This window comes from Amblyomma mixtum, chromosome 5 (assembly GCF_055824585.1).
Source record: "Amblyomma mixtum isolate Tamu chromosome 5, ASM5582458v1, whole genome shotgun sequence".
NCBI lineage: Eukaryota > Metazoa > Arthropoda > Arachnida > Ixodida > Ixodidae > Amblyomma > Amblyomma mixtum.
The window spans coordinates 43,330,539-43,345,254 of NC_143016.1; the positions used below are offsets into that span (position 1 = coordinate 43,330,539).

The following is a 14,716-nucleotide window of genomic DNA, read 5'->3' on the forward strand; positions in this document are numbered from 1 at the left end:
GAAAATAATGACGCAACAAATATAGTGGTAAAATAATTCAGCAGAATGATACAGTAAGCAAGGCCTAGGCACTATACTTAAGCCGAAAAATACGGAGAAAATTGCAGCAAACGAACAACAGAACGTGGCGCGGTAAATACGAGCCCACTATTGGTAAGGCGGCAAAAATGCAGGAAAACAGATACAATCGCACGGATGAACTTAAAAACAGCACAGAAAAGTCAGCGATGGTAAAAGTGACAAAACCGCTGAGTAATGTATGGGACACGCAATGTAGTTGACAATCATCATCATCAACCTGACTGCGCCCACTGCAGGGCAAAGGCCTCTCTCATTTTGCTTTCGAATTGGCCCATAGTTGCACTTTCCACGACACAAGAAATTAATGTTGGATATGTGTTGCATAACAATGTTATTTGGTGATCTGTAGACTGTGCCGTAGTTATTACTAGTCCCTGAGATAATTTAATGGATTACACGCAAATTATGTGGGATATCTGTATTCAGGTAAGAGAGAGAGCAGGACGCAAAAACTTGATTTATTTTGTGGCACTTTAGCAGTGCTAAGTAATGCCCGTAGCGCAGAAAAAACGGTAACATATTGTAACTGTTAAACATTTTATCAGTAAAAGATTTTTACCCAACATACGCGACTGTTTTTTGCAAAGCGAACAACCTATCTGAGTTCGTTTAATTACATGCTCCCGACACTAAATGACTATAGGCAATATGAGAATGAAGAAGGGAAAAATATAAGTGTTTCTTGACATGGAAAGAAGAAGAGAACGAAGTCGTTAAATTGCCTCAATCGATCCGGATATTCGTACCCGCACACTATTGACGTGATCGGTCCAGCCGAACTGATTGCGAAAACAAACGCCTAGAAATTTTTGAGAATTTACTTGTGCTGTTTCTGTGCTCTTAAAGTATAGTCGGACATCATGATCTAGACACTTATTTTTAGCATGAAAAACACGTACTTTTCTTAAAGTTTAGTTAAAGTTTGTTGGCACCAAGCCATGTCCGCAGTTCACTAAGCCGTGTATCGGATCGATGTCCAAGCAGACGAGGGCCGGGATCTGAAAAGGATACATTCCGTCCAGAATACCAGAAGTGTGGAGGAAACGGCGGCGTAGATAATCGGCACTGTCATGGTAGGGCGCAAACCGGAGACGATGGTCAGGTGCGGTCCGACTGTTCCTGCCGCTCCCTCGACTGTCCGATGTCGCATGCTTCGCTCGTGCAGGCGCCTTTTTTTTTTTTTTGGGGGGGGGGGGGGGGTCCTATTTGCCCATATTCAGGTTGACCTCACATTTAATAACTTGATAAAGGTTTTCTTCTGATTGTTGCTTTCATTATAGCCAAAGCTTGGTATGTACGAACACTCATTACAAATATTTTGGGATCCGGGTCATCTTATCACCATTATTTTTTTTCTCTTCGCTACAGTGCGATGACAATAATGTTTCGGCAGTTCGGGGAGTCAGTATTGTCACGAGTGAAAATAGTCGGAAACAACAAGGTGGCCCTGACAGCGGTATATCGGGCCCACGTGCGCATCAAAAGCACGCGTGGTCCTGCTCCGCCTCCACCGCCACACTGCTATGAAGGCTATCACTTCGAGACGTAGCTGCCAGATGTCTACCTGGTTACCGGGTTATGTCTACCAGATATATCTACCAGTAGCTATCAGCACGCGCGCTTCATCGTCTTCATCGTTGTACGCGGAAAGCAAAGATGAAGCCAACATCAAAAACGGTCCACAATGGCGCAATTCATCTGGCAGTATGCGAATGAATTGGGCTGTGTTACGCCTGGAGGCTGTTCAGGCAGAAAAAAGAAACCGACGAAATCTTTTTGGAATAGCATTGGAAAGATGCCGGAACTTGCTGGGTGCAGCCATCATACGCGCACTGTGCAAAACTTAAGAAGATAAAAAAGAAAGGGCTATGCTACGTTACCAGCCAGCGGATAAAAAAAAAAAAAGCCAACCGATCAGACAACACAGGAACCGATCCGGCACAAAAAGACATCGTGTTTTGCAAGATGCTGGCAGCTCGTGCGTCTGTAGCCCCGCCAGCTTCGTCACTACACAAATACGAGGGCCCCTACGTGATCCCATACACCGGCGGGCCACAGGTCATCGCCACACATCCCAGCGACGGTGGTCCTTTCGCTAGGAACCCGGTGTTTCTGAGTCAACAGGCGAGGGGTGCCGATGTGGAGCAGCAAGAAGCAAGTGAGCTGAAAGTTTTCAAGTTTTCATGGTCCGATCTGGACGGTTTCTTAGTTTATGCAGTGTTGGTAATCATTCCAGCATGGGACATTAACCCATCGGAAATTAAGGTGAAACAGCATCTCACGATCGAGCGACGCGCTGGCGACAGGCAGGGCGAACGTGACGCTATACTGCACAAATTTCGGTGGAATCTTTCCAAAAGACGAAACCGTCCACCAATGTGCCACTAGCACAAATTAGCCGACAGTGACTTTCGGGGCTTAAGTGGGTGAGTATATAGATAGGTGAGAAGGTGGGTGGACGGATGGATAGATAAGTGGGTTGACATGGATGTCTGGTCACAGGAGAAGGTACACATGTATCTTTTTTAATAACTTACTCGGAACATTTTCTGCGCAGCCAGAGCGGTTGCCATGCGGTACGGTGCATTCCTGTTGCTGCAGGCATATACTTCAACAGAAATATATCTGCACAATATATCTGTACATGTCGTGAGAGAAAATTCGTGCTTCATCTACGGTCTAAACACATTGAGCACAACGTTCAGTTGGGCGAGTTGGTACAGATGCATTCTTGAAAAACAGCGCGACCTAGGGGAGACAAGAACAAGAGGGACCCGGGAAAGCGCTCATTCCGTGTCCTTCTTGTTCTTGTCCCTCGTAGTTCGTGCTGTTTCACAAGAAGTAAAACTTGTTGATATCGAGCTGTTCCTGAGCCAGACGGTACATGAGAATCGGGCTGTGGATGCTTCCGTGTTGCCTCGGGACCCGTGGTCACGGGACTCAGATGGGCCAGAGAGCGGGGAAGATCGTGGTGTTTCGGCATGTGGCTCGAAAACTGCGCCCTTGATGATGAAGTAATGGCTGAATCATTGGATTAGCAACTATGTTTCCTTGTTAAATCAGTGTCTGGTGTACTGTCTGATTGCTTGACGGCATAACTCGAGTGTACCTGACTGACCGGTGGGTGTATGCATGTCTGCCCCTTGCAGGAAAGAGAGCTGAAGAGGACCGGAATCCCGGATACATGCATAAAACCCGAGTCGTCCTTGGGTCGCTCTTGGTGTTCGTGACAGTGCTGATCGGATTCATCATGATGAAAGAAGGCGGTCCGTTTCGTCCAAAGAGTACCACGACCGCGGAGCCCGAGCTGAGACTGGGAAATGGCCAGTGACGGAATGCTGCATGTGTGTAAAGGACCGAAGTGTTGACGCTTGCCTTCCCATTTGATGTGTTTCGAACAACACGATAAAAAAGTCAGCGTACTAAATCTAAAAAAAAAAATAAGGCGAGACACGAATACTGCGTTATGGCAGTTAATACGCTCTCCTGTTCACATAAAGCAACGCTCCGTACCGAACATGCTCACCGCAGCGATCTAGGAACACTGCGGCTTTTATTTTGCAGCAGGGGACAGAAGGGCAAAACGCGACTTCGTGTTACATATCGTCTCCTAATTTTTAAACATAAGTGGATATTGATCTGAAATGACCAGCCACTTATGCATTGCAACTCAGCATTAGGCAGACCAAACTGGTACGTTCTCAAGTAGAGAAAAAATTTAGGAAGTGAACTTTGGTGAACGAGACGGCCGTCAACAAAAGAGCGTATTTCTGCAGGGCACTTTTTTTTCAGAACTGTGCAGCACAACCTAAAAAAATTCTCTCGCATTAAATAAAGCATTTATTTATTACAATTAGACCTTCGTTCGGAAGATTAGGAGGGTTTACCCTCCGCCTTCTTATGGGAAAATTATGTGGAGGTCTCCGGAATAATTAGTGGAGGTCTCTGGAATAATTTCGATCACCTGCGGAACTTCAACGTGCACTGACATCGCACAGCACACGGGCGCCTTTAGCATTTCACCTCCATCGAAACGCGGCCGCCGCGGCCGGGTTTGAACCAGGGAACTGAGCCGGAGTTCCCTGGTTCGAACCCGACCGCGGCGGCCATGTTTCAATAGAGGCGAAACGCAAAAAGCGCCCGTGTGCTGTGCGATGTCAGTACACGTTGAAGATCCCCAGGTGGACAAAATTATTCCAGAGACCTCCGCTGCGGCACCGCTTTCTACCTTTCTTTCATTTCCACCTTCCTTCCTTCCCTTACGGCGCGGTTCGGTTGTCCACCACGGTGTGAGACAGATAGATACCGCGCCACTTCTTTTCCGCGAAAACACAAAAAAAAAAACAACCGAGGCTATATGTGGGGCAAAACACGACATCGTGGAGTTCTCCAGGGTCTAAAGGAAAGCTGTGCATTAGTGTTCTCGATGTGTAAGACAGTCCAGATGCACCCGATAAATACCCTGGCTGCCAATGGACGAGAAGAAGACAGAAAAGTAAGGTGGGCATCGAGCTCAACCGGTGGCACCATGGTGGCCCTAAGGGCGCCCTCCACAGTAGGACATTAGAGTGCACCTGGAACGGACCATGATTTTGGGCACCAAGTCGCATTAGCACAGCCTGCTTGATGGAATCCTTGCTCATCTATTCGACGGTCACATTGCTTCTCCTTCGACCGACACTGCGTCACTAAGAGAAATATTTAGCACCAGGACTGATTCAGCGGCGCGAGGAATGCTGCCGCAGGCGGCGTTGACGAACGTCGCGATGCAATTGTTTGGGCAGTCCAAAAGCTCGTGTGCGCTGTTAAGCCGAGGTGGAAACAAGAACTCCACGTCCACGCCGGGTGTCATTTACAAGAAAGCGGAAGCATGACATAAAGTACTGCCATACACTGCAAACGCAACAACGCCGTACAAGTGAATAATTAAACCAAGGCGCCTTGAGTAGAGTGTTGATGCTCTTTACTTCTTGGTTTGCTTGCTAGGCCTGCTCACCTAGATAGGTGGATGGAAATTAGAAGAACTGTGTTTTGAGACTTCATTTGCCTTTGCACGTTGTGACTATTTTTTATTCCCATATTCATATGCTTCGCGTGGCATCACACTAGGTTGTGGAGACCATGTGTTAGTATAGTGAAACGTACAGCATATCATTCACTTGGTATGAAACAAACAGCAAGCAGTGGTGGATTACTTCGAGAATATATGTGGTCGCGTGATCTGGTGATGGGGCTAGGCTTTTATGGCGGGTGCGATTCAGCCAACGCTGTCACCACTTGACAGAGGAAACGACGCAAATTCTGAAAGCTTTGTGCATTCTCAAAATTGCCAGGGGGGTGAAAACACTGCTGTAGGCTTGCGTTTTCACTCTTACAACTGTATTAACTGTTGCGGCACAGAAATACAACGCTTTACAAGAAGATCAATTAAAAGGAAGATATGCTCATTAGTTATTAAAAATTAGCACGAGCGATCACCATCCCTCATTTGTTTGTTTTCGATAGCCTCCGGGTAGCCACTACGAAGCGATCACTGTCCGCTGTCGACAGGTGGTGTCGCATTCTTTCCAGCTGGCGAAAGCATTGGGGCCCAACAAACAGCGGTGCCGCGCCAGAAACTCAGAGTCTGCCCTGTGGCACTCGAAACCTTTGCTCTTTGGCGGCGCCGTCGGAACGGCGAAGTACGGACGGCGCAACTGCCGGGGCTCGCAGAACTGCGACACCGGCAGCAGGCAGCCGCGGGCCCCACGCGTTCGCGCGTCGTCGCACTGCGCGCGGCACTCGAAGGCGGTGCTGAAGACGGCCGCTGACGCCAGCGGACACCTGCCTCCGGAGAAGGACCACGGCGCGCACTGGTGGCCGTCGTGGAACCACCAGGCACCGCGAGCGTCAGCGGCTGTGCAGGCGACGAAGCGCGGCTTCTCCGCGCAGCGAGGCTCCGGCGCGGGAGCGCTGCTCACGCAGGCAGCCAGGCAGTCTTTCCGGGAGGCGAACTGATTGGGGCTGTGGTTGCACACGTGGGCCTTGTGCGCCGTCGAGGGCAGGCAGGACCTTTCGGCGCGGTCGTAGAAGAACTGCGCAGGCCCGCTGGTGTTGCAAAAAGACTTGTAGACGGCGGAGCAGGCCACGTCGCCCTTACCAGCGTCGGCCTGCGGAGTGGAGCACCTCCTACGTTCAGTGAGAGCGAAAATCTTAGCGAGTATTGGAGACTGCATAAGCCGCGTACTCGCGCGTACAGGACTTGTCTCCCAAGCCTACCTCTAAGCATGAGAACTAGTCTTGAAGCAGGCGCTCTCACAAGAAGCAGAAGCGCTTGCGCGCAATGACAGGCGTACAAAATGCAGTGGCACAAATACAGCGCCCCTATCAAAGCAGCTGCACCAATATTTCGCCTTCTTTGTTGAGTACCACTATACATATACGCTCACGTCTGTACAGCCTCTGCCAAAAGGCACTACATCGTTTTACAGTCACCACTGGTTGCGTTATCCGACTGTCACTGCACTCTATGTTGGGAGGCGCTTGAAAATTGTCGTTTCTTGCGTATACATAAATTTAGAGCGTCGGAAGCACCGCAGAAGATACAATGTGTGGCTTGACGCCTGTTTCTACTTTTTCCTGCTAAGTGTGCAAGAACAGTCGTGCGTAAATTGAATGCTTTTGTGAGATCAATTTGAAATTTTTGAGTAATTTTACTTCACTTTGGTTTGGTCTGATTTATGCAGGGTTAACGTCCCAAAGCGACTCAGGCTATGAGGGACGCCGTAGAGAAGGGCTTCGGAAACTTCAACCCCCTCGGGTCTTTAACGTGCACTGACACCGCACAGTATACGAGCCTCTAGAATTTCGCCTACACCGAAATTCGACCACCACGGCAGGGATCGAACACGTGTCTTTCGGGTCAGCAGCCGAGCGCCATAACCACTGAGCCCCCGTGGTGGCTTGCTGCATTTTGATTTGCATAACCGCGATTGCGTAGATATATAGTGTGAATTTCCGCCTTAGCTTCCATTCGCATTCATTCAGGAAATGTTGTGTTGCTTGATATTCGGATTAAGGCTTCGCAACATCATAGTCACACACTACGCCTCCAGCAAGGGCACTTACTGCTTACTAGACAAAGTTACCATCCGCAGACATCAATAATGGCTGCAGGTATTGATTACAGCATTGTGAAGCGAAAATGGAAGTTTACTCCTAGAAATTGCACTAGGTATGAGGTTTATAGCTTTACATACTAATAATGGCGCTTCAACTCCCTCCCCCTACCACACACATACACCTGAGTCTCTGCAAACAGTGTAGGTCTCGTCCTTAGTGCGGCTGCGCTTTCGAACGTACAGTACACAAAAAAGTGTAAATTGTTGCTATGATTACCACGCCAGTCAAAATGCTCATCTCAGCATCGCTGGCAAAACGCCTAGAAATTCACACCACATGTGTTACACCGTGTTCAACTTAAAAGAAAGTTGATAAGGAGAAGGTGAAGCTGGCCTCTATAGCTAAATTACCGCGATCTAACCATAAACTTGCCCCGCCGCGGTGTCTCAGTGGTTACGGCGCTCGGCTGCTGGCCTGAAAGACGTGGGTTCGATCCCGGTCGCGGTGGCTGAACTTCGATGAAGGCGAAATTCTAAAGGCCCGTGTACTGTGCGATGTTAGTGCACGTTAAAGACCCCCCGGTGGTCGAAATTTCCGGAGCCCTTCACTACGGCGTCCCTCATAGCCCGAGTTGCTTTGGGACGTTAAACCTCAATAAACCAATAAACCAAACCAATGTAACCTAAACAGGTTACCTCCGCTGAAAACGGAGCCCGAAAGAGTCGTAAAGCGGAGAACGCAAACACAACCACAACAAAACAACTTAGCAGTGCTTTAGCTCTGGTTAAACCTGGTAGAATAGCGAGAATCTATAGCTTCTTAAAGAGATGCACAACTCAATTCATTCTCATCTGTCGTCGTGGATGCACTGTCGCCGGCTAAGCGGACCCGTCTAGCCGCGCCGTCCTTACGTCGCTTATCGAGACGCTTAGCGCGCTCTTCCTCGGTCTGCTCTTGCCTTCGTTCCTACGACGAGCCCTAGCTTCCTCCCAGCTGTCCATTTCTACCACAGGCTCCATATCGGTGTGATATATATACCCGCTGCATCTCTGACGACACTCCAAGCATGCGCACAACTGACGAGGCGGGCGGCTAGAATTTCGATGGAGGCTGAATTCTTGAGGCCCGTGAGCTGTGCGAAATGAGTGCAGTTTAGAGAACCCCAGGTGGTCGAATTTTCCGGAGCCCTTCTCAACGGCGTCCCTCATAGCCTGAGTCGCTTTGGGACGTTAAACCCTCACAAACCATAAACCATTATTTCGATCCCACTGTTTATCCCTTCCTCTATGACGCGGTTCGGGTGTCCATAGAGATATGTGAGGCGGGTGCAGCTCAAAAACTAATTTTCAATTTTACGACGCCTTGCCCGTGGTGCCACGGCTCCGCGCGCAGCCACGCTAACCTCGCGAAGCGCCTGGCGTTGTGTAGCTGTCACTACGAAAGTGCATTACGCACAGGAAGTGCAACGACTCTGGTAGCAGAATTCAGCGGTCTCCATTCATCATGCTTGACCGAAGAAGCTGTCGCTTGGACGCCTGGCGACGGGGGATGGGCTATGATTTGCGCCGCACTCCGTCTCTGCATCCCTTCGAAATCTCTGCGGAGGAGGAGGCTGGTCGCTGAACCTTCGGGACTCTCAGTGGTTGGAAACGGATGCGTGGTATGCGTCTCGGGTGAAGTCGGCACTGCGGTAACCTGCGCAGACACATGGCAGCAATCGAATTATTACGCCCGTCATTAGGAAAGCCATATCGACAGCTCACCATCAGTCCTACTATACATGGCGTTCATAATTAAGCATTAAGTATTCCTTAAAATTAGCAGAGGCACCTAAAATCAACCTCTGCACAGAAGTTGTGCTGACCGAGGACACAAAGGACACTACACTCAATAGAGCCTGCTGATTCCCCTCTTTGATGCGGCAGAAGCACAGGCCGGAAATTTCCCTTCACTACAACTGGATAGGTTTGCTGTGTCTACAGTGCTGCTTGCAGCAACCAAGGTCTCCAATTTTTATAACAATGACGCAGCATAGTAATACCGGGAACAAAGCTCCCCAGAGCGAGTGAGCAGCAAACGAAGCCGGTATCTCCGTTATTAGGCGGTGGCTCAACACCAACCTTATAGAGGTGTGAGTCTCACTAACGTGCCGTAAAATGTTGCAGTAAAACGACGTGATCTTTAGTGGACATGGACCTTATGGGCCTAGATCGCTTTTCCACTGTCCCGGAGACTTTTGTTACCGATAGTTGATTTCACATATCACAGGATAAATATACTGGGGGCTAAAAATTGCTTTCCAGACTTTTTATAAAATAAATGATGAGCCGTGCACGAAAGCTGCTTTAGCATGCAGGATATACTGCTAGGCGGACACTAAGAGGGTAATTGTGGTCCTCAACTTACCAGTCAACTTAGATGAATTAATAAATATTATAGCCGCTACTGCTACCGCGCATGTAAACGGTCGAAACTCGGAGGCGGTCGCTTTGCAGGAGTAGTCGATTTGGTAGAATGCTCCAAACGCGAGCGCATTTCAAGAGATTCGCCTCCAAAGTTTCGACTTTACCGCCCCCGCTCTGACAGAAGAAAGTGAAAGGAAAACCGTCACCAGCTTTACGTGTCGCTCTGCGCCGTTGGCAAACGGACCTGGTGTGGCGGCGCAGCGGAGTCCGTGAGTGGAGGAGGGCCCAGCGTCAGCTCGAGGCTGCGCGGGTCAGGTTTGCGCACTCTGTCGCCTTCGAAGTCGGGAACAACGAGTTCCTCGCCTCCAGTCTGCACACTGCGCGCGTACATGTGGATGCAGACCACGATCACCGCCGACAGCAGCAGCACCGCCAGGCTGGCCAGCATGCGCGCTATCACGCGGGGTACCTGCGAGGCCCAATGGGTGCTTGCAGGCGCTGCTCGCCATTTGAATTTCATTGTTAGCATGAAGGAAGACAGTCGTTTTTGGAATGGTTTAAGGGCATCTGATTTCGTACAAGTGTCACGATAGTTGGAAATTGTAGCATAGAAACAGCAGGATTTGTCAGATGAGTGCTCGACTGATCACGGGATTCATACCGATGACAGAGAAGAAACTCATGACGCTATAAAGGTAGAAAAAAAACAAGAATGATGGTTCATTTGCGTAGTTAGGCCAAGTGCGGATTAGTTGCGCTAGCAGCACGGTTTTCACTTGCGTCCACGTGTTCAGTTCTATTCTGTTCGGCTAGCGTTAATGAGCTGGTTAGTGTCTATATATGAGGAATTGGTCATTCTCATAGAGCCCTGGGAGCCTTGGTGCCACCGCAGGCGAAGCGGTCAAGTGATGCGCGACTGCCCTTGTATGGCGGGTGCTGCCATCGGGCTGGGTTGCCATCCAGGTTGCTCTTCCCTAGCAGCCTGCCCATGAAGAGGTGGGCAGGTCAGCATCCTCGCACAAAACTGGCTTCAGACAAACCAACAGGCAAAGAAAGAAGGAAAGAAACAAACAAACAGACAGACAAACACACAGCGGCTAAATGCGAGGAATGGCACCTATAAACGGTAGTGCGCTAAAAGATGCAGTGCTACAGGGAAGAATACTTGTCTGCATGAAAATGTCGTAGGGTACGCTACCAGGCTCACTGCTTCAAACACTATTATTGAGAACGTTCGCTACTATAAAAAAAGCTCTTTATGTGGGATGTAAATTTGCTAAATTCGTGAAGGACTGCAAAGGAAAACAGGCGTTTTCGAGTTTATTCTCGGTCTCGCCAAATCTCGAGATGGACGAAAAGGATCTCGACATTATTGTGTGCAAAACAGTATTTGGCAAAGACCCTGAAAATGAAGGACTATTTCAAACTCCTGAAAAAGCAGCTTTTGCTTTCGAAATTGCTACTCTTTGCCACGTGCAGAGCAGGTGCGAGAACAAGTGCGAGCACGCAAACGCCAGCTCATGCCTTTCCCTGCCGACGATGTCGCCTACAGTTGTGCAATTCATGCTGCAACGAACATAGTACTCATGCAACCAGCACGCACTTTCGACACTTTCTTCATGCAAGCTCTAAAGTACCCTTCGCGGCGTCGCTGCCTAACCTTTTCCAGAAGTAAACAGCCAATAGCGCTGATGACCGTGGCATGCCTTGTATAGTGGGCTTCTGGCATTTCCATTTATGTATGGTGTGGAGACCTTTACTCTCTGTCGACGAGCTTGGTTCGCGCCTAAAAGTGGTCACCTGGTCCGGGCCGGTGGACACGTCTTCCTCGCTGCTCGAGTAGCTGTCCCTGCGGAGGGCAGGCGGAAAGTGCGGCTGGTGCCACAGCACAGTTGTGTCGGGTTCCATTGGCAGGCCACGAAAGAAGCGCCCTGTGGTTACCGGCGGATGCTTTGACGAAAGGACGCTTGTTCGCGACGCAAGTCCATCACGAAGTCATGCCACTCGTACTTCTTCTTCTTCTTCTCCACATGAAAATGGCACATACCCACGCGGGGGGATTGGCCAAGATACGGTGGTGAATGCCAAGGAGGTATATGCGCGGAAAAAAAATACTAAGTTGAATAGTAGAATGATTGAAACGAGAAAATATATATGAATTGCTAAAATTTTTCAATAAATAAACAAGTTAGATATAGCAAGAATAAATAAAATATGCTTTTGGACATGCGATGGAATTTTATATCGAGTTAACAGGGTAAGCGACCAGTTGCAATGATGTAATCATGAAGGTAGCCGCAAATAGTGCTTAGCGGGAATCCCATGGCGCTCGCACCAAACGAGAGCAGAACTGGCAGAGACAAAGGGAGTCCTAACCTCGAAAGAGGGAGCTCCAAATAATGTTTTCTCTGAAATGCGAACTGCCGGCGTACTTGGTTAATATGAACCTTCTTCATCGTCTTCCTTAGGCAAACATACAAGACATTTTTTCAGACTTCGTCTGCCAAACTCTTCATCTACCAACTTCCCTTTATTAATTTCAGCCACTTTACCTCATTTTTATATCTTGAGAATCAGCGCCCATCATTTGGCTACACTCTAAACACACATCAGCCTATATGGGAGTAAAAAAATGGCCTGGCTTAGCTTATGGTTAAGCCTAGGATGCGAAGCATACCGCCGACGGAGGCTGCGCGTTCGCAAGCGAGCGCACGAGTTGAGCCCCAGCTTTCACAACTGTTGTGACGTCAGCGCCCCTAGCGGAAGCAGCGGGAGTTAGGCCGCCGGTGGAGGCTGCGCGTCCGCAAGCGAGCGCACGAGTTGAGCCCCAGCTTTCACAACTGTTGTGACGTCATATCACGTGGTGCGCCGATGTAGGTCAAGTGGTAGCTACGCGGCCGCGCGCGGCGCAGCAAGGAAGAGCTCGATTGTGCTTCGCATAAAAAGAGTGAGCTGTCCTCTAGCATGCTCCTTTCTAGGGGCGGGGTATGCTGCCCAAGTCTCAGGGTAGATTTCGATGACTAAAAATATGAGGGGACACTTACGCAACAGCGTAATGGCTTAATTCCCATATGCGCAGGTGATTCTTTCCTTTGCATTCATACATCCCTCGGAGTCCTCATAGCCCGCCTGGCGCAGTGGTGCAGCTGTTAAGCGATGCGCCACTGTTCTGCGATGGCAGGTGCTTACAGCGGTGTGCCTTGTGCGGTCCAGGTTGCTCTTCCCGGGCGACCAATCATTAACCTAACTGCTGCCTGCCATGTTGGGCACTTTGCTCAATATCCGGTGGGCAGGTTGCGATGACGCCGCAAGGTCACGCGACCTAGCGATAGCGTTAAGGATGCCGTTGTGCCGAAAATTCAGCGTCCTCGGCGTTGTGAGCGAAAAAACCGAGCAGAGGCAACCTGGGTGAGGCACCTAGGTCACCTGATCTTATAGCGTCATCACAACCTGCCCATTGGATTGTGAGCAAATTAACCACAGGGGCTGGCGCCTGTTAATGATTAGTCGCGACAGGCTGCTTGGAGAGAGCAATCTGTTTCGCACAGGCCCCGCCGGTGGCAGCACCTGCCATTTGCAGGGCAGTAGCGCATCGGTTAACTGCTGCGCCACGGCGCCAATAGGGGTATGAGGACTCGCAAGTGGCTACGAATGTAGAGTTGAGAATGGTCAATTCCGCATATACGGAAATTAACCAGTTAATGCTATCGCACCCTACCGTTAAGGCGGAGTTTAACTATCCCTTCCAATTTTCTTGGTAACGGAGGCATATTCCGATTGCAATGCACAGCAACTTGATTTAGTTCTCTATGAGAGGAGGCTTTTAAACGCGGCGCCGTAGGTCTTGAGTTTAGCAAATAGTGGAGACTGAAACGCCCGTAAAAATCTTTGTAGCAGCTAAAACCTTGGTTGTTTCGAAGAGGGAATTGGTTTACGCTGCCAACCTAAGTATTTCGTATTTTCAGGGAAGGACATGTACAGAATACCATGCCCGTAAAAGGGGGTTTGTTAGAGGAGCTCTCTTTTTACTTCTATATAGGCTAATTCATGTTCACGGAGTGGTGCTTTGTTGTTATCCTTCACTTAAATTAATTAACCTACAAGATGAGCCCTTCACATCATGTTGGAACTTCTTTATTGGCCGTTTAAACCATGACGGACATTGAATCAGCTGATGAGTTGGCCTAAAACTACATATTGGGAGCGTACCATCACAAAAAAAATGGCTGTGGCTTAGCTTGGTTGAGCCCGGTAATTGCGAAAGCAATATCCGTACGTACGCCATGGTACAGCTGGTAGTGTAGCTGGTGGTGGTGCTTGTGGTTAGACTTGTGGTGATGCATCAGTTATCCAATCCAATCTAATCCAATCCAATCCAATATGCTAATACGGTAGCTACCGGCCTCGCTACGCGACGGGCTGAGAGTGCAACTAGTATTGCTTTCGCAATAAAATTTCGGGGGCACTTTAGGCTACTTACGTGCTTTCAATGCGATGGCATTGTTTTATTGCGAAAGCAATACTAGTTGCACTTTCAGTCCGTCGCGTAGCGGGGCCGGTACCTACCAAATTAGCATATTGGATTGGATCGGATTGGATAGGATTGAATTGGATTGTATAACCGATGCATCACCACAAGTCTAACCACAAGCACCACCACCAGCTACACTACCAGCTGAACCATGGCGTAGCTACGGATATCGCTTTCGCAATTACCGGGCTTAAAACCAAGCCAAGCCACAGCCAACTTTTTTACTTTCATTTTGATCTTGCGTTATTGAATTTATTTTTCAATTAAACATTTTTCTCCCTCCTAATCACGCACCTACTCATCAGCGTACAGTCGTGAGGCAACGGATATGCTAGGTTCACCGTTGCCCGCTAAGAAGCAACTCGATTTGTTGCCTATGGATTGCGGGCTCGCCTCGAAACGTGAAAGTCCTGCGCTCTACTGCTTGCGCCTTCGAAAGCAATCTTATTTTGCTCTGATATCACGGCAGCTCCATCTGAGATTTTTGTGTAAACGACAACAACCGTACGATGCTGCCGCATTAGTAAACCTCAGTCAGCGCTGTGCCGTCTTTATTCACATGTCTTCGCGCTGTTCCTTTCCGTCATGCATCAAACGA

At 49.1% G+C, this 14,716-nt stretch overlaps 2 protein-coding genes across 2 annotated transcripts; one reads left to right on the top strand and one right to left on the bottom strand.

The window, feature by feature from the left end:
* The first annotated feature begins 2,046 nt into the window (after positions 1 to 2,046).
* On the top strand, positions 2,047 to 3,412 carry LOC149341924 (uncharacterized). The gene is made up of 2 exons (XM_089542038.1): positions 2,047 to 2,239; positions 3,231 to 3,412. Exons 1-2 carry the CDS (start codon positions 2,047 to 2,049, stop codon positions 3,410 to 3,412), a joined length of 375 nt encoding a protein of 124 aa, XP_089398164.1.
* A 1,872-nt stretch (positions 3,413 to 5,284) lies between these two features.
* LOC149341925 (uncharacterized) lies at positions 5,285 to 10,046 on the bottom strand. Its single transcript, XM_089542039.1, has 3 exons — positions 9,832 to 10,046; positions 8,638 to 8,877; positions 5,285 to 6,230 (listed from the first exon to the last, which is right to left on the bottom strand). The coding sequence occupies exons 1-3, from the start codon at positions 10,033 to 10,035 to the stop codon at positions 5,601 to 5,603; spliced, it is 1,074 nt and encodes a 357-aa protein (XP_089398165.1). The 5' UTR covers positions 10,036 to 10,046; the 3' UTR covers positions 5,285 to 5,600.
* Between the last annotated feature and the right edge of the window lie 4,670 nt (positions 10,047 to 14,716).

Bases quoted from the DNA above. Each gene is read 5' to 3' on its own strand.
- LOC149341924 (XM_089542038.1), top strand. From the start codon at position 2,047: ATGCTGGCAGCTCGTGCGTCTGTAGCCCCGCCAGCTTCGTCACTACAC. The intron at 2,240-3,230 runs GTGAGCTGAAAG...TGCCCCTTGCAG, and splicing joins TGTGGAGCAGCAAGAAGCAA to GAAAGAGAGCTGAAGAGGAC.
- LOC149341925 (XM_089542039.1), bottom strand. From the start codon at position 10,035: ATGCTGGCCAGCCTGGCGGTGCTGCTGCTGTCGGCGGTGATCGTGGTC. The intron at 8,878-9,831 runs GTCCGTTTGCCA...GTGTCTGCGCAG, and splicing joins CCGCTGCGCCGCCACACCAG to GTTACCGCAGTGCCGACTTC. The intron at 6,231-8,637 runs GTGCGTAATGCA...TCCACTCCGCAG, and splicing joins CCAGAGTCGTTGCACTTCCT to GCCGACGCTGGTAAGGGCGA.